General features: G+C 33.1%; 1 protein-coding gene across 7 annotated transcripts in view; it reads left to right on the top strand.

Annotated features, from left to right (window-relative positions):
* PCDH9 (protocadherin 9) overlaps positions 1–20,372 on the top strand; it is a 1,136,570-nt gene that overhangs the window by 20,783 nt on the left and 1,095,415 nt on the right. The window contains exon 3 of one of the 7 annotated variants that reach the window (XM_027557662.1): positions 18,824–19,663. The exons of the other annotated variants lie outside the window; for them this stretch is intronic. Coding sequence (XP_027413463.1) covers positions 18,824–18,871 — 48 coding nt within the window. The 3' untranslated portion in view covers positions 18,872–19,663. Of the gene's footprint in view, positions 1–18,823; positions 19,664–20,372 lie in introns of those variants that run through there. 7 annotated transcript variants of the gene reach the window in all.

The following is a 20,372-nucleotide window of genomic DNA, read 5'->3' as shown; positions in this document are numbered from 1 at the left end:
TTATGTTTTCTGTATCAGTGATCTACTTTGTTAACTCTTAGAATGGAGAGGTGATTGTATATCCAAGAATTTTACGTACATTCCAGTTCAGATAATAACTAAATACTTTATTCTAGGAGGAGAATTATATTTCTCCCACCATTCATGTCTTTCCTTACGTGATCAGAGCTCACTTGATTCTTTTCATTTAGCAATGTGAAGGACTTTTTCTGCCTGCTGAGCATTTATCTTATTCAGGCATAAGCTTGACAACTAGAAGATATCCAGCCTTATCACTAGATGACTGAACTATATTATATCTTCCTTAAAGGATACTAAAACTTATTTCAGAATTATATATTATAGTTTTAAAATGTGTATTCTTTTCTAATTCTGCCTTATAAACCTATGAAACTTTTTTGCTGCCAAAGAACTGTGATGTGATCCACTGATACATATACAAATTAATCTCTTATTTTTCATTAATTCTGTTATTTAACAGACATCTATTGAATAACTGCTGTGATCTAGGAACAGTGTGAGACAATGGGATTATTTTTTTGAAATGAGTAAGACATTGTCTTTGCTTTAAAAGATGCCAGTGTTTTAAAACACAGTACATTTTTTCCTTGGAATTCCCTTATTTAAAAAAAATATGAGTTTTCTCTCTCAGTTTTAAATTGATGTCATCATTTCCTTGAAATATATTTTTTAAAGTCTTTTTTTTTTTTTTTTTAACCAGTGCTGGAGACATGATCTTTCAGTAGGGTAATAAAATTCTAAGATCTATTGCTCTAATTATAAGAATGCCAAGTTTAAATTTATCCTGTGGTTAATTTAGAGGGAAATACACTTTTCATCCTTAAAATCACACTTCTTCTGCAGGCAAAGGTGTTAATAAAATATGGTTGCAAGTAAAACTTCATTTTGTAACTATATGAGATTAGCATATTTGCTATATTAAAAAATCACTTTAAAAACATGGCACACATTGTTAATGTTGAATAATAACTCAAGTTAAAAAGGACCGTCTTCTCTAAAAGTAGAGTCTCATAGATATCCGTTTTGAAAGGGATATTTTGAGTTGTGCAAAAGAATGTTCAAACTTAGCCCTTCAAAAAAACATAAGCCTAACATAGACATGGAACATAGATGTTAAAACTCTAGCTAGAATAAATGTTTGGTTTAATCGGCTTTTACCTCCAGATGGTTCTGATTTGGGCAAGTCCATTTACTTATGAATATTTATCACAGTATTTCAAAGAATGGATACAATGACATAAATTTGAAAATGAAACCTTTATTATAAACTTTTTTCTTAAATTAAGAAACATTCATATCCTGAAATTTTGGTTTTCTTTAATCATATAAGAAAATGTCATAATTGGGCTTTACATTTCAGCAAGACACTTATTTCACTAATTTACATATGGGTGCATGTTTATATGAGCAGGTCATTTCAAAGTTTCAATGAAATATTTGAGCAAAAATCTCTGTTTTTACACATTTTTGCACATTTTTGTGCAAATGTATTTTTAAAATAAACTCTTGCTGCCAGAAAATATACTATTTTAATTGTAGATAGGCTTCAGTGGTACCATCAAGCTGGTGCCTAATTCCAAAACATTCTTTCCAACTGTTCTGTGGATATTTAGGCAACTATCTTCAAGTAATTACTGTAATATACACAAACTCTTGTAGACCTCAGGAATAAGGTGTGTAATAGTCCTTGTTAATTAAATATATTGATTAAAATATAAACATTTTTGGAAATTATAAATGTATTGATATACTCAGTCATGAAAGTAAATGTAGTTCACTTTTTAATAATGTGAAAATATGGACAATTTGGAAGGCTAGTTTAGTCCCAAGTAACAGGATGGATTAAGATTAGTAACAGATATATTTAAATAAAGTTTGGTGTGGAAATCACATGAGGACAACTGTGGTAACCAACTTCTACATAAAACCAGAAATGTGGCAATCTCAGCATTATTCCTGATGACAGTACCATTTAACTTGGTATTGTTATGTAGTTTTAATTCCTTGCCTATTATGATTTTTATAAGTAACTATGAATTACTTTGGAGAAGGCAATGGCACCCCACTCCAATACTGTTGCCTGGAAAATCCCATGGACGGAGGAGCCTGGTAGGCTGCAGTCCATGGGGTCACTAAGAGTCAGGCACGACTGAGCAACTTCACTTTCACTTTCCACTTTCATGCATTGGAGAAGGAAATGGCAACCCACTCCAGTGTTCTTGCCTGGAGAATCCCAGGAATGGAAAAGCCTGGTGGGCTGCAGTCCATGGGGTTGCACAGAGTCAGACACGACTGAAGCGACTTAGCAGCAGCAGCAGCAGCATGAATTACTTTACCCAGGAAGAAAAAGCACTAGAGATTAATTTTCATAATTTTGATGCACATTATTTTCTAGTTTTTGGCAGTAATAATATCTATTCAAAACCACTTATACTTTGCTAAATTTCACTTAGCATCTTGAGAATTCAGTTTTCCCATCTGAAGTAGATCATTGGATTCAACCTTTTTTATTTCTATTATTAAAAATTGTACTACAGCTTTTATTAATTCCTTAGAGAAACATCACTCTAGCAGGTTTTCTCTTACCACCCAACATCTGCCTGGCCTACTTCTTTCCATCATCAGTTGATATATGTTCAAACAGCGCAAATCAGTGTTAACATTGACTCAAGAAAAACAATTACAAAGTAAATCACATAGTTCGGTCTTTTCTGACAATGAACGATTTGCAATATTCTCATTGTTTGCATGATCTATGTTATCACTCTCTTGCATTAGTGTTGATAACAGAGTGTTGCCATTATCTTCTTTGAGGTCTCTGCCTGATTAATTTTCCCCTTCTGAACTAGAAAATTAAGTTTTTCCTCCTAAATCAAAAATCACAGAAGAGAAGAACTATAAAATCTCAAGATTATTGGTGTTTATAATTTGATTAGAAAACTGTCAACTTAAAATAGTAGGTAGCTACCATATTTTTATCAGTAATATTACTTTGACTGTGTTTGGTTTTTTCTGTAGTAGGCATTAAGATAAATTGGAGAATTACACATAGTTTGGGGATAATATGTAAATATAGATTTTTTAAAGTCAGACACTGGTAATTTTGATTGATGGTATTATTTATTATCAGGATAAGTTTTAGAAAGCTAATTAAACCTAATAATGCTCATTGATTTTATTGGCAGCCTATTCATTCAAAGATAAAATATAAGTGGAAAAAACAAATAATCATAACTGTTTATGTGAAGGAAAATCAGGTTTGGGAATAAAAGAACTGAATCACAAATTAGCTGTAGCCCCCATACATACTACCTGAATGTCAAACAACAAGTAATGTTTGTTTAGAGGAATATAAACTAGAACTATGTCTTGCCATAGCATAGCCTACCTAGCACATTTTCTCCAGAACACTCCAGAAACTTCCCTACAAGGACGATTCTGAAACCTGGACAGGAGTCTAGGAATACTTGCTCCTGTAGTATTGTAGTGATTTCTGAACTTCAAAATATACTTGCATTTATCATTATTTACTGCATTGTGCTCTTTCATCTTATTAAAAACTTTAGGAAAACTCAATTTATCCATATTTTCAGTGGAAGTATTACAAAAATATTATGCTGTAGGTGGACAGGTTTAGAAGTTACTTTGCAAGCTTGAAAAGTTCATATAGATGGAGGAGGTATAATTACAGAGATGCCACATGTTGGCCACAAGATTTTTTTTTTTTTTTTTTGGTTTTTCATCTTATGCAACTTCATCCAATGCTCATATTCTGAATATACAGCAACAAAGATGCCTTCCTTAACCATATGGCTAGATGCTTATGATCTGTTTTCTGAATATTTTTTCCCTGGATGTAAGGTCAAATGGAGGTTTTTTTAAAAAAAAATCCAAGCCTATTTAATGTCTAATACAGGTGACAGTGAATTATAAAGAATTTAAAAGTGTTATATAACAAACAGATTAGTATCAAATGAATGCCCTGTGATTTTTGCATAAGAGGCATTTTAGCTATTTTGAGCAGTAACTGATGGAATGAGATGTAAGCAATCTCTGGCAAGGTGAGAAGCTGGACAGGCCAAGGCTTAGAATCCTTTTTCAGAGCTTTGTCAGAGCCAGGCATTCTGGGGACAATACAGTGAATCACAGCTATATGATTAATCAAATCAGTTCTCTATTGTAAAAAGACAAAGAGATGATGCCCACATTGGCATCAGATTTGGAATTGGATGCTTGTAGATGAATGAATTTGTGTAGACTGTGCCTTCCAATGTTTTGCCTGGAAGAGAAATAAATCCACTAGGAATCTGGACAAAAGCAACGTTTAGATAATCATACAAGAGTTAGAATAGCCTATATAGAAGAAAAGCTAACATTAAAAAGAGTAAATTCATTGCTCTTAATGAATAGCTATTGAGTACTTTAACAGAATTAATCATTATCACTAAAAATGTAAACATACTTTAAACGTGTATAAAAGTCACTGGCCACCATAATTTCAGCTAAATAGCGAACAATTTCATGGGAGAAATGGAAGATATTTGGGGATCTGTAAAGAGAAGTTCTGAATATTCCCTTTGGCACCCCTATCTCTTTATTTCTAGAAATTTCAGTTTCAGTGCTTTGAAAGTAGATTTCCAACACCAGATAATGACAGTCAGCCAACATATACTTGAGTACCCACTGTGCTCCTGGCAGTCTTCTCAGCCCTTTACATGTATTTTCTTAAATAGGAACAATGACCTTGTGTGTCAGGTATTATTATTAATGTCCCTCTTTTCAAGCTGAATAGAAGTTAAGTGATTTGCTTAAGGTCATAGTTGTAAATGAGAGTAGTCTAGGACTTGAACCCTAGCAGTTTTACACCAAAGGCTTTGCTTGTCATTGCTAAGCAATACTGCCTTTATGACTGAACTTCTGTTTTCAAAAATAAAATGGTGGCATGTCATCAAGAGTTACTTGAGCCCCAAAATAAATTATTTATGTAAGTATAAAAAATAAAAGCTCAAGTCTAATTTAACATTTCTGTTTTTAATTCCTTCAGTGTACAGATGTCAGCACTGAGCACATGACTTGATGATACAGCCATGTATCATGTGAGGCATGTGTGTTTCTTCACAGTTTATAGTGAGCATTCATGGACATCGCATAGTAAGAAAAGTAATAGCATTTCTGTGTTTTAGGCAATAGAATTCTGGAAACTTTTCACCAACAGTGTATTTTGGCAGTGAATTTCAAACATTCTGCTAATCTCAAAATAGAATAAGAATTTTGTGATTATTCTTTTTTAACTGCTCTTCATACTAGATAAGGAGGGATGTAGAGGAGATGGTATAAACAGTAATGATAACTAAAAGATCTCTCTTCTCCATTAGACTAGAATGCTGCTTTTCTCTTCTTTTTTTCTTTTTTTTTAAAATTCATTCCAGCCCCTGCTCTTCAACAGGTCAGAAGCACCAACTATCTTCCATCTGCCTCTACACAAACTTGCCCACTAAGATCAACATGTGCCTTCCCCCAACCTATCCATAATGCACTGGGAGACTTAGCTTCATGTCTGTTTGGAAACATGTATAATAAGCTTTTATTATTGGTTATAAAATTTTAGTCCTAAATTTTTTCCAGTTTTATCACCTACAGCCACAAAAGGTATCCAGTAATTTCATAGAGTTATGTAAATCTACCATATTTCATTACTGGCTTCTTAATGTGTCCTTGGAGAAGGCAATGGCACCCCACTCCAGTACTCTTGCCTGGAAAATCCCATGGACAGAGGAGCCTGGTGGGCTGCAGTCCGTGGGGTCACTAAGAGTCAGACACGACTGAGTGACTTCACCTTCACTTTTCACTTTCGTGCACTGGAGAAGGAAATGGCAGCCCACTCCAGTGTTCTTGCCTGGAGAATCCCAGAGACGGGGGAGCCTGGTGGGCTGACATCTATGAGGTCACACAGAGTCAGACACGACTGAAGCGACTTAGCAGTAGCAGCAATGTGTCCTTGCCTAAAACTCTAATAGGAGGTGGTAAACACACTTGTCAACTACATATTGGACTTTAAGGATCCCCCTTAAATCTAAGAACTGGAGAGAACCATTTCAGCCTTATAGTAAAAAATTTTGTTTATCATGGATTATTATAATGGATGGCTTCCTAGGTGGTGCCAGTGGTAAGTAATCTGCTTGCCAATGCAGGAGATGTAAGAGAGGCAGCTTCCATCCCTGAGTCAGGAAGATCACCTGGAGTAGGAAATGGCAACCCACTCCAGTTTTCTTGCCTGGAGAATCCCATGGACAGAGGAACCTGGTGGGCTACAGTCCTTGGAGTTGCAGAGTCAGATGGGACCGAGCCAGCACACATGTACACACTCGCACATGCACATATTATAATGGATGGGTTCTGGTAAAATTCCTAGGTAAGAAAGCTACAATTTTAATTTGAGGTTCATTTGGAGGTGAACATGAAATAGCTGAGAGTTCTCCTTGCACAGTTTTCCCTATTTCATTTGGCAAAGGAAATTGTTTCTTGGAACAATATGCTAACTTTTTGTCCACTGTATATAGTGGCATAGGGATCATTGCATTACTCATGGATGCTATTCTTATTTAAAATAAAATTTATGTCACATTCCAAAAGAATAACAAGGATCTGTTCTTACAAAAAAAAAAAAAGTCTGTTGATATGAGACAAACCGATTGACTTAAGAGTCCAACAGTCTGTATTTTTGAAGCTCGAATTACTCACATTTTGATTGCACTTACTTTGATTTTGGGGTGGCAGCTTTTTCTAGCTGACCCTTACTAATAATCTTCAGTAGACAGAAAAATTTAAATTATTCTAATTAAAGAGCAATATCGAACATGTTGACTAAATGTAGATTTTGTGTAGTTGATTAGACGAGAATTTGGTAAGGTTTTAGATCTACCACTGATACCAGAAAGCTAAATTCATTTGTGGATTTGTTAATGAACTAGATTGGCAGAATGTCCTTGGTTTAAATTATTAAGGTAAGAGATTTGAAAAGCATAATTCTTAGGTATGAATTCAAAGACATACAGGCAAGTTTACTATGAGCTCCATAAATACACAAGGATAGAAAGCAATGGGGATGACAGGAATAATTTTTGTCTATATATTTGTTTCAAGTGTCCTTTATAGAGAAGTAACTTTTTTGATGGAACTCGTATTTCATGAGACCAAACATAAAACAAACTTGTAGTGATCACTTTTTATCAGATTCAGGTAGAAGACTGCCGAACTGTTTTCATTTCACAGTAGGTTGTAGTCCTGTGATGGAATTACTAGCTGGGGTTTGGAATCTAACAGCCTGGCATGCAGATGTTAGTGGCCCAACATGATGTGTTGATTTAGCTTTCCAGGTGACTGAAAATATAGCTAGGGTTCTCCTTTATCTACAGACTAGACCGACAAGGCTTTGTGAAAAACTAAATTAATTTTGCATTGACATTCTGGGTGTTGCTGATAAAATTTGCAGTGACATTATGCCTATTGGTTATACTGTGACAGGCAGACGCTATCCAAGTAGACATTATAAGAGCCAAATTTAATAGTCTTAACATTGGAAATTTCTGCCTTGAGCAGAGCAGCTTTCCAGCATGTGCTTTGTTTTCTGCTCCCACAATTATGAATTAATATACATCATTTTCAGGCTGTTGAGGAATGACATAAGAGGATTAATGGGACTGGACAATATTACACTAGTGGAATGAAAATTCTGTAATGGTTTTTCTGCAGTGATGTGATAGAAAAGGCAAATGGAAACCAATCTCTAGCCTTTGTGCATTCAGAATTTCAAGAAAGTGGATGAAAAGGGAAGTGGAGAACAATTATGTTACTCAAGCTGATACAATTTTTCATCAAATATGTAACTCATTTTTCACAAATATTAGGGATTGATTCAACTGAGTGTATTGTGTGTAGTGTATGATGTTATCCATTTAATTACAACTTGTATGTCTTAAAAATATTCACAGAAAAGGTATACTTTGTCTAATTTTCTAATAAGAAAATTAGATACAATGAATATACACAATAAATCTCATGTACTATTATATACATATTGCTGTAGAAAATGCCTCTAAAGTGAAAAGATTTTTTTCATACTTTACCAAAAGTATGAAATAAACAATGTCTATTAAATTGAAGGCTCCCCTAACTCCAGCTGTTATTTTCTTGCTACAAAGCTTATCTATCAGAACAGTAGAATTATTTAAATATTTTCTGATACTGACTATATATTTATTTATTCAAGTTATCTGAGAACTTTTAACTGTTTTTATTGCAAATTGATTTTCTTCCATAGTTGAACTTTAATAAAATTAGTTTGAGACTAATTTGTCAAGCTCTTCAATACATTTTTACATAGATTTCTGACGTGGCTACTTATTTTAGATTTTTTATTTTTTTAATTTAAATTTATTTATTTTAATTGGAGGCTAATTACTTTACAATATTGTATTGGTTTTGCCATACATCAACATGAATCCGCCACGGGTGTACATGTGTTCCCCATCCTGAACCCCTCTCCCACCTCCCTCCCTGTACCATCCCTCTGGGTCATCCCAGTGCACCAGCCCCAAGCATCCTGTATCCTGCATCAAACATGGACTGGCGACTCATTTCTTATATGATATTATACATGTTTCAATGCCATTCTCCCAAATCATCCCACCCTCTCCCTCTCCCACAGAGTCCAAAAGACAATGTGATATTTTTGAGATGTCTATTCATAAAAAGAGGATTTATTTACCTTAATTGTGTGCATTCTATTTTTTAATGATAAAATGTATTTGAATACTGTGCATGGATTGGCAAATGTGAACCAGAGCAATATGGAGATGACTTACTCAATATTACTTTTACAGATTAACTCATTTAGGCAATGAATTCTAGTAACTCACAGTATTTTTTAAAATGTTTAAAGAAGTATTCTCTCTTAAAATAATAATATTAAAACCAAAAGGATCAGCAATATGGCAAATTTAAGATGATCATTTGAAAAAGAGAAATCACATACTTGTTAATCATACTGTATTTGAGGTGACTGTAGATGGGTCTGATATACAGAATGGTATTAAAATAGAATTATAAAGTATATTTGGACTTCCTTGGTGGCTCAGTGGTAAAGAATCTGCCTGTTACTGCAGGAAATGCAAGAGAGGCAGGTTCGAATCCTGAGTCAAGAGAATTGCCTGGAGTAGGAAATGGCAACCCAACTCCAGTATTCTTGCCTGGGAAATCCCATGGACAGAGAAGCCTTGGTGGGCTACAGTCCATGGGGTTGCAAAAGAGTCTGACAGGGCTCAGTGACTAAACAACAAGAACGAGAAGTATATTAACCATAATGATGGGGATCTAGGTGTAGATAAAATGAGATGATTGTCTTTAAGCTTTCAATAAATTTGTTACCCAGTGTAAACCTTGTTTATATTCACTTAACTTCAACAAGTTAAGAAAGAATACTTGAAGTTCTGTTATTTAGTTTCTTAGATTCTGAGACAGTAGTCAAGAGCCTGGAACTGTCTTCACTGAGTGTGTACCTCCACATACGTTCTAGTTAAAACAATGCTTTGCTCCTGTCAAGGTTTTAAGGCACAGAGTGCTGAGAAGACAGCAATTTGCTTAATTAAACCCTGTTCATTTTACAGGGCAAGAAATAAGATTACTCTTTGGCAATCACATGTTGCTTGAATTATATTTAATCTTTTACTACCCTGAACACTTAAACACACACACACACACACACACACACACACACCCTAATGTAAATATGGACAGAAGTAATACCCCTACTCAAAAGTGATCACATTTCTTCCTAAAATAAATGAATTAATAACTCTGAGGATATTTCTCTCTGACAGAAAAATAAGGTGCCATAGTTAGTAAGGCAAAATTCATGCCTTATAGGATTATGGCTTCACTAAAAGTGAATTAAGTCTGCATGTATGTGTGTCCTCTATATAGCCTCCCTATTACCAACTGACTTTTGACAGAAAATGGCTATGCTTTTCATTCTGACCAATAAAAGGCAATGTGGTGAGTTACAGAGATTGACTGGGTGCTTGACATGTGGTGCTGCTCCATTAAAATGGTGGGCAATTGGTACTGGGGAGGTTTAGGAGATTTAACGTGTTTTGCTTGTTTTGCATATGCTAATATTCTAATAATATAAAAATGCAATATCAGTTCACAGCTGACAGGTTTCTTTATATTGCTTTTATAGTCAAAATGTAAAAAGAAAATGATATTATGCTCCTAATCATTCTATGCTTGTATTCTAATATTACTAGGCAGCTTCTGTAGACATAGTCAAATAAGCACATTGTTCATTATTTAAATGCAAATGAATCTTTCAATTATTATTGCCCATGTAATTTTTAGAGAATGATCATTGCCTTGTCCCTTTCCCCACTTCACTACTCTAAGATAAGTGGATGTGCTTAATTCTTTTTCTGTTTTGTCTTTTATTATTAAAGGAAACTTACAGAAAATAAAACATTTGTTTTCAACTAAAAAATAGCAACTACCCTGGTATTTATATTCAGTTTTATTTCTGCAAAATAGCCACATTTTTACATAATCCAAACAAATTGTCTTTTGTAACTGTAGGCTAAATATGGTAAAATGTGGCTTAAAATAATCTCCCTATTGTGTTACAATATATGAATAATTATAAGTGTAAACACTTGATATCACCCGTTACTATAATATCGTTATTCTGTAGGTAGTATTCACAATGCAGTATATTCTATTACTACTTCATAAAATGAACTCTTAAGATTCATTGTAAGGCACTACACAAAACATTGTTATTAAAAAATTATAGGAAAAAATTTCCCAATGAAAAACTGATAATTCGAGGTATTATTTCAAATAGAGTGAAGAATAGATAAAGAAATTCAATGTAGCAATATCTTTCTATTTTGATTTCAAATTAAGTTTTTATATACACAAAAAAAATTTGGCTCAAGAATTAGCGGATATAGTTTAGATTGTAAATAACCAAAATAATGTTTCAGTGGGTTATTTTGACAGTTTATTAATAAAATGATTACTGTTAATAATTGATAGATTTTTTTCTTCCCATGCTAGTGATTTATGTTGAATGGGAATTTAGTGATATGTATAGGGATGCATCTTAATATCTATATTTGCTGAACAGTGTTAACACAAAACTTGTCCTTATTAAAATGGACTTTTGTACACTACAATTTGAATTAAGTAATGCATATATAAAGTATTTAAAAAGTTGTATATCAAAATGTATAACATTCCATTTTTCACTATATCTTGTAAAAGATTTTTGGTGTAATCAATATGACTCTCACATATGTTGAATCAAGTATTCTGCTATTTATTTAAACAGATATATACCTGATGTATTTGGAAGTTTATTGCACTCATATAATTGTGTATATTGTGGCCTCAAAAGTCTGTACTTATCCTTGCTTTAAAAAAGTAGTATGTGCATTTCTTTCCCAGTTATTTTACTTAATTATATTAAGGAAAACATCCTTTACTAAATGTACCTTAAAATTCACAATAAAGTTTAGAAATTGTTTTCTACAACTTTGACATTTTGTGTTGAATTTGTTTGTGAAAATTTTTTGAAATTGTTCTCTGATTTTCTGATAAAGAATCCCTCAACTTAATCTTGGGGCTTCCCTGGTGGCTCAGTGATAAAGAATCCGACTGCGATGCAGAAGACACAGGAGACTCCGCAGGTTTGATCCCTGGGTGGGGAAGATCCCCTGGAGGAGGGCATGGCAACCCACTCCAGTATTCTTGCTTGGAGAATCCCATGGACCAAGGAGCCTGGCAGGTTACAGTTCATAGACTCGCACACAGAATCGATACGACTGAAGCGAGTGAGCATGCATGCAACTTAATCTCACTGATAAATGATAAGTTAAAACATATGCAGTGTGGTGAAGAGCTCTTGTTTAATCATGAGGCTGTTTACCTAAGTGATGAATTGCTCACACCTATGAAACCTAGCTAAAAGACACCAAATGAACTTTCCCTGCAAAACCCTAGTTACTCACTATGTCCACTTTCCAACACTGGAATATCAAGCAATTTACACTTACCAGAGTGTTCTAGACTGCAGAGAAGCAGTTGCATGGAGGTACTGTGAAGAAAGTATATGCAGATCTGTTAATCAAACTTTTTTTACGCTCCTATTACCGAAGTTACATAGATATGTAAGAAAAAAGTTTGGCATACATTACTGTTTGACATTCAGTTAACATGTAAGGTTGGACTCTCAAGTACAGTAAATATAAATATCCATGTTTGGTTCAGGTTAGTCCACTGAGAGATAGACTTGCTTATTTTGCTAAAAAAAAAATCAGATTCTGAGGCAATCTCTATATTACCACAGTTTTTAATATCACTCTGAATCATGTTGGAATCCAATCACTTGGCTACTTGCACAGAGAAAAACATGTACTCTGTATTGCTGTGGAGGGATAAATGTGCATTTGCTGTATTTTATGTTTAGATTTACAACTATAAGAAGTGGAGAGTTGAATTTTATCATAATTCTCTCGGTCACAGATTGATTATTTTATTTCAATATTTATTAAAAACAAGCAGAAATTGATGTCATTAAAAGATCCAAATAGTTTTCATATGAAAAGATTCCAATTATTCCATATTTACTTGAATTAGCCAAGATGAAAACTTACTAATCATAAATGCGAAGGCATGTTACAAAATGATTCTAGGTCTTAAAGTTATCTTGAACTCAGAGAGATTTAGCTCATTCTGACCATTTTATCAAATTTTGTATTTTATTTTGTTTTTTGCAGATGTTTTTCCCTTAAAAATGTAAATTCACTCAGGTCCATTCAACAAATATAATTAAATGAAAATATTTTTAGCTTGCATTGGCATTTTCATTCTACACACATAACAGAATGCTTTTTAAATTTACTTTCCATCCATGTAAAGAAAATTATTTTGAATACCAAAGTAATCACATCTTAGAATCATCAGAAGCTGGGCAAATGGCTTGTTGGCATCTTATAAACAAATAGGAATAACAAGGTGTTTTTTTCATATAAGAAGGAAAAAGTGATTCCAGATATGTATTTTCCCATTTGACTGGTCTTTGAAATTGTTTTCTGTTTTAAAGCTATCCAGAATTTCTATCCATTCCTTTCCTCTTTCATATTTTTCCTGAGATATAGTTACTTCCAGATTTTGCCACATTTTTATTAAAAAATAATGCATATTTAGTTAAAACATTAAAACACATTAACAAAATAAATACAAATAATTTTCACCACTTTCACTTCAAAATGTGTTCTGATATTAATGTGGAATATCAAGTATTATTAGTCACATTTTTGAAAAAGCAAGTGATTTTTAAGAGAGGAACTGGAGGGAGAAAAGGAAGCACCAACTAATTTAGTCTATACTTTTGTTTTTGGTGACTAGAAATAAAGTGCCTGCTGCTGCTGCTAAGCCTCTTCAGTAGTGAACGACTCTGTGAAACCCCATAGAGGCAGCCCACCAGGCTCCCCCGTCCCTGGGATTCTCCAGGCAAGAATACTGGAGTGGGTTGCCATTTCCTTCTCCAATGCATGAAAGTGAAAAGTGAAAGTAAAAAGTGAAAGTGAAGTCGCTCAGTCATGTCCAAGTCTTAGCAACCCCATGGACTGCAGCCTTCCAGGCTCCTCCATCCATGGGATTTTTCCAGGCAAGAGTACTGGAGTGGGGTGCCATTGCCTTCTCTGAATAAAGTGCCTACTTTATTTCTATTTATATGGAAAATTACTGAAGCAATTCTCTGCACTGTAAAAATTTATTTTTTGTTATTAAATATAAGCAGTTAGTATTATATAATCAGAATATATATATATATATATATAATATCAATTTTCTATTTTAAAGTTTTGAATAGGTAGAGTCTTTGGAATTATTATGACTAAGTAATATTTTTATAAACCTAAGTATGAGGCTGAAACTCCAACACTTTGGCCACCTGATGTGAAGAGCTAACTCACTGGAAAAGACCCTGATGCTGGGAAAGATTAAGGGCAGGAGGAGAAGGGGACAACAGAGGATGAGATGGTTGGATGGTATCACCAACTCAATGGACATGGGTTTGGGTGGACTCTGGGAATTGGTGATGGACAGGGAGGCCTGGTGTACTGCGGTTCATGGGGTTGCAAAGAGTCGGACATGACTGAGCGACTGAACTGAACTGAAGTATCATAGACTAAGGTCATTATTTTTAATATAGCTGCTTTTAATATTTAAACATATTTCCTTTAGCAGGGCACAACACTTGGGTTTTGAAAATGCACAAGTAACCATTTACTCATGAACATATAATATTTCAGGATTCCCCAATTGTTGTTGTTGTTGAGTCACTCAGTTGTGTCCTACTCTTTGTGACTCCATGAACTACAGTATGCCAGGTTTCCCTGTCCTTCACCATCTCCTAGAGTTTACTCAAACTCATGTCCGTTGAGTCAGTGATGCCATCCAACCATTTCATCCTCTGTCATCCCCTTCTCCTCCTGCCTTCAGTCTTTCCCAGCATCAGGGTCTTTTCCCCAATTAGTGTAAGTGAATCACTATTTTATTTTAGATTACTTTAAAAGAACTATATCAGGGGAAAAACAATTCTACACATCATTTATTTAATAAATATTTTTTGCTCACCTATATTATGATGATTATTTTCACCAAATGGGATCTTTACACATAATTTGATGTGTTTCTCATGCTGTGCTACATCCTTTTGCACAGAAGATCTGTAAGATGACTATGTTTCTTTGAGATAGAGGGGGTAAAATTGGAAGTTTTGTATACCTAATGAGGTTTAATAACATTGAAAATTCAAAAGAATTCTGGCAAAATTCCTGGTTTGTAGCAGAGACAAGTACTTCATGGATAAATGAATGACCAAAGACTGATGATGGAGTTGTTTTTTTAATATATATAAGTAATTATAATTTATATATTTTTGAATAAAATGTTAATCTTATTATACAGTAAGGTACATGTTATGGTTGATTTTATTATTTTATTTTGTTTATTTTTCTTCTTTACATACTTATTTGCAAAATAGTAAAAAGTGTGTTCAATATACAATGGCAAAAACAACAACTGAAATTTTTGTGACTTTGTTATACAAATAATATTTGATGTATAAATGTAATCTTCTTACAGCCCAGAAATTTACTATTTGCCACTTTAATTATAAATATTTATTTAATAATAAAATTAAATATTAGAAATAATATTTATTTTGAAAATGTTGAAAACAATAAATACTGGCAAAATTTTGTTTTGACAATTGTTTCTGACTTTCTTTGCATTATTACCTCTTGTCTTACATAGAAAATTAACAGTGGCAGAATTAATCCATTCATAAATCATAACTGTTAATTGGTACATTTGAGAGGCTATTCTGAAATGTATGTATTAAATGCATGCATGTAATATTATGCCTTTTGGTGATTACTTATTTTAATCATTTTGGAAATGTGCAAAAGCCTTAAGCATATAAATGGTTAGAAATATATTTGTTACTTTAAACATTTTATTTCAAAACCAACAGTGCTTAAACATTTGTACTCAGAACTCTTTTGAGCATCATTTCAACATTATAAATGCACACTGCAGAAAAATTCTTATATTCACATATATTTTTTTAAGAATTACAAATTGTTCAAAGTTTCTATAGACTATGTGAAGCCCATCTATGAAATCTCCCAGGGACCTTTGGCTCTGGGTAATAACCACATTTATATAAATTATTTGACTCTTTATGCAACTCCTACTAAATATTCTTCGAAAATAGTTTTGAAGTATTTCAAGTGAAAGGAATTCAATACTCTTCTCAGCACTAGCTATTTTTTTTTAGAAAATGAACTCTCTTTGGAACCACTTCCTCCTACGATAAAGGTGAAAACCTAGAAATATTTCCTTCCTTATCATGTACAGTATAAAATAAGATAACACATTAAGATATACATTTTGCCATAGGAAGAAATATATTGATCACTTTAATGAAATGCTCTCCATCACATATATAATTGATGGTGTTAGTGGACATGCAAATAAATAGTCAGGGCCAGCCAAATAAAATAGGGCAGCTTTAAATGTAAACTCTTTGACATATGCAGTTCTCAGTATTTGTTGTTTGATTTCTGTTTTTTTAGTTTATCTATTGTCCTTTTGCTGCTATCATGTACCAGATAATCCTTGTTAAGTGACATTACAAAGGTGTAATTTCCTGTTCACCGTTATGTTTCCAACAGACTTTGCCTAATATGCCCTTTCTCCTTACAAAGAGAATAATAAAATATTAAATTTTTGCCAATAGCCATATAAATTTATAAATTAATTTCACATAAGATAGTATGTTAGAGCCCCACAAAAATGTTTTAAGTTTGATTTCTATCCCATTTCTGAGAAAATTAAAGCTCACTGTTGAGCCTTTTTCAAGGTCACACAGCTCCTATATGGTTCAGCCAGGATTTTTTTTTTTTTTTTAAATCACTACCACTTATCAGGACTTCCCTGATAGTTCAGTTGGTAAAGAATCCTTCTGCAATGCAGGAGACTCGGGTTGGATTCCTGGGTCGGAAAGATCCCCTGAAGAAGGGATAGGCTACCCACTTCAGTATTCTTGGGCTTCCCTTGTGGCTCAGTTGGTTAAGATTCTGCCTGCAATGTGGGAGACCTGGGTTCGATCCCTGGGTTGAGAAGATCCATTGGAGAAGGGAAAGGCTACCCACTCCAGTATTCTGACCTTGAGAATTCCATGGACAGTATGGTCCATTGGGTAGGGTCGCAAAGAGTCAGACACATCTGAATGATTTTCACTTCACTTTATTTTACCATTCATCCCAGGAATCAAGATTGATTTGAAAAGAGACAAAAATATTTTAAAGACAATGAAATGAAACCTTATATAAGCATACATCAAAATGTATTTGCCCATAATTCTTTGAAAATATGCACAAAATTTTAAATGTTACTTATATATAATGCTTTACTATATGCAGAGATACTTTGCACTCTACTTTTCATCATTTGTATTTTTCTTTAACTCAAGATCAAAGATATGTCAAATTTGGTGAATTAATAAGTCTTCTTTCCTTCCATTCTATCTCACTTCCTTCTCCCTTTCTTTCTCTCTTTCTTCCTTTCTTCTTTTTTATTTTTTTTAGTGACTGTTTGGCCAGAATCTTAGATGAGAGAAGTTTTCTCTCATCTCTGAGTGGTAAGGTATCCTGGATGAGAATTCTAATCAATACAAACAATTTTATTCTCTGACTACCATTTTCTACTAGTCCATTAAAGACAGATGTTTTATTCCCCTCCAGTTAAAATATCTCTTTGGTTTTGGTGAATTCACATCAGTACAAGAACTACTATACCTAGTAATTATTAAGCATTAAATTGTACACATTTCTTTACTCATGGATTTTTTTTTTAGCCCTCAAAATCACCAAAGTCAAGTTGTTCTTATCCTCATTTCATTGATGAGAAAACTGAGTTTCATAGACTGTAGGTAATGTATTCAGAACATTTGTTTCAGCTTTACAGCAGGCCACTAGTTTAAGTAGTAAACCAAATCAGTTTCATTATCTTTTAAAAGTTAGTATTTTTTTTACAACTTTTTTGAGGTATATTTTAGATATCATTGATTCATTTTAAGTGTTCAATTCCACAATTTTTAGTAAATTTAGCAAGTTGTGCAACTATTACTGTCAGTTTGGGAACATTTTATTCCCAGCGAAGATCGCTTGTACCTGTTTACTATTCATCTCCATCTCTCCAACTTTGCCCCAAGACAATCACTAAATTAACCTTTTTTTTTTTTTTTTCTGGACGTTTTATACACATCGAAGTATACCATTTCTAATCTCTTGTATTTGGCTTTTATTTGGCTTTTTAGTGATCATTTTTTACACTACTTAAAAATGAATACATCTTTAAATACCATTATAATTATTATACTGTGAAAATATACTAACATCTACCTATAACCTAGTGAACATGAATCATTTTCCCCCAAAGCTTCCCTATTTGGCCTCGATTCTTATTTTTCTCAAAAAGACCTTATAAAATTCAATGACTTTTCATTAGAGTGGCGAGTGATTATTGCACCTAAAACTGCTGTTTGCCACCTTCACTAATTATTAAGTAATAGATTACCTACTAAACGGTAGATGAATTAATTACACTTAAAAACCTTGAAATGAATGTAATCTAACTATCAATTTATTCAGTGAACTGCATTTACTGTATTTTCATAGGCACTTTTGTCAGTTGTTTGGGCTCAACTCTAGTGTACTGTTCATGGAGATTTTTTCAGTTGACAGAAATGATCCTAGGTGTCCAATTTCAATTAAACTAGCAAGTTAACTGAGGCACATATCACACCTATTGTTGTAATCACAGCTGGTAGACATTTCCTTCTTCACATTAACAGTGTTTCTTCATTATGCTTTTGAAACATTTTACTTTTCCTATATTTCAATATGTACTTTAATTGCTGAATGGTTTCAACTTGCCACTCTTGTCAAAAAGCCTCAGCCAGAACTTACCATTTTGCCCAGTAAATGAAATGAATGGAAATAAAATACTTACTATTTCCTTGCAATTATTTATAGAAATCACTAGAAAACAAAAACTTCGAGTTTTAAAGGATAATCATCTAATAAATTGATAAATATTAATTCTATTTTATTTGAGAAGTAATAACAATATATATTATAAAACAGCAAATGATCCAAATATGTTTTTTTCTTAGGATATTGTTCCTGGGTTCTTGGTAGCAAGTTTGATTTCTCAATTGTAATTTTTGAACAAATATTGTTATTATTGATTGAATATTAAACAGAAAATATGAAGAGATGAGCAGACATTGCCACTAACAGAGGAATAATTCATTGAAGAGCCATCATACCTATGAAGGATGGAATACATAAAGATAATGGAGATGAAGGTGGAATTACAAAGCTTCTTAAGTCTTCAGTGATCATTATTGAATTTTTGTCTTTGTTCCCTATATTTTTATTTGAAGCCAGTGATTTTGTGTCTCAACATTTGTGCAACAGAAATAGTAAATATACTGTTTCTATAATGCTTATATGAGTGCAATAATAATAAATTAATATTTGAAAGAGGTTAGAATACTGCCTAGAACATAGAAAATGTATGATAAATAGTACTGATAAAACTTCCTAAACAGAATTTTCCTTTGAACTTTAATAACTTTTTTTGCTTAAAAGTATTCTGTCAAATCAGCTTTTTAAAAGATCCTTTCTATGTTATATGACAGAAAAAAAACTGAAATGATCTAAATGTACAAAATTTGAAAGTTATAATACATTGTTTCTTGTTCCTATGTGTGCATGTGTAACTTAAATACTAGTGATTCTAAAATTAAATGTTAGCCCTGTTTGTACAATAAAATCTGATTTAGCAGAAATATTTAAAATCAGTTTCACTTCCATAGAAATATGAACAGAGTTAGTAAAGGGTTGTTGCCATGGGGATTATAAGAGACTTTCAGACTGAAACATTACAAGGACCTTTCTCTGAAACTTCCATAAACCCATCACTGTAGGTTTTTTCTTTAACCTTTACTTGTAATCTTTTTTCCCACTTATAAGGAGGTTCAAGGTGTTCTATAGTAATATAGGCTTTGCATGAAAGATTATTAATTTTATGATTTATATCTTTTGGAAAAGCTCATATTTCAGAGTTTAACAGATAGGTAATATATAGGGATTCATGTTCATTTCTTAACTCCATTCAGCTTCAAACTAGATCTGAGATACCGAGCTTACTTTTCTGCATTGATTTTTATTTTATTAAATATAGTGAAAATTGTATAGAGGAATACTATGATGAATTACCACACACACAAAAAAAATGTGTGAATGGAAAGAACAAATTTATAAGGGACTGTGCCAGAAGCTTCCTGTTTTTTTCTCTTTTGTGTGGGTATGTTTTTATCTCACATAGCATGATTCCTTATTCATAGTTGACCGGAACTAAAGCCTCAAGGAAAGGGAAGTCTATGTGTACCGACCACTTTGGAGTGGGATTATCTTATCAGACTTCTTTATTTCACTAGGCTGAAGGAATTTATTCTAGATGTAATCTGAATCTGGCATGTTACTGACGTATGCTTGATTCCAAGCAAATGTGACTTTAGTCAGACATATACAGGCTCAGTAAAAATGCCTTGTGCTGTAATTGGATTATCATGTATATATTTTCAGTATATGCCTACTTTTTAGAAAAGTAAATTGGGTGTTGATAAATTGAGAAAGGAGCAGCTTGAGGAAGGG

This window comes from Bos indicus x Bos taurus, chromosome 12 (genome assembly GCF_003369695.1).
Source record: "Bos indicus x Bos taurus breed Angus x Brahman F1 hybrid chromosome 12, Bos_hybrid_MaternalHap_v2.0, whole genome shotgun sequence".
Classification (NCBI taxonomy): domain Eukaryota; kingdom Metazoa; phylum Chordata; class Mammalia; order Artiodactyla; family Bovidae; genus Bos; species Bos indicus x Bos taurus.
The sequence above is the reverse complement of the archived record's forward strand: the minus strand, read 5'-3'. Positions and strand labels throughout refer to the sequence as shown.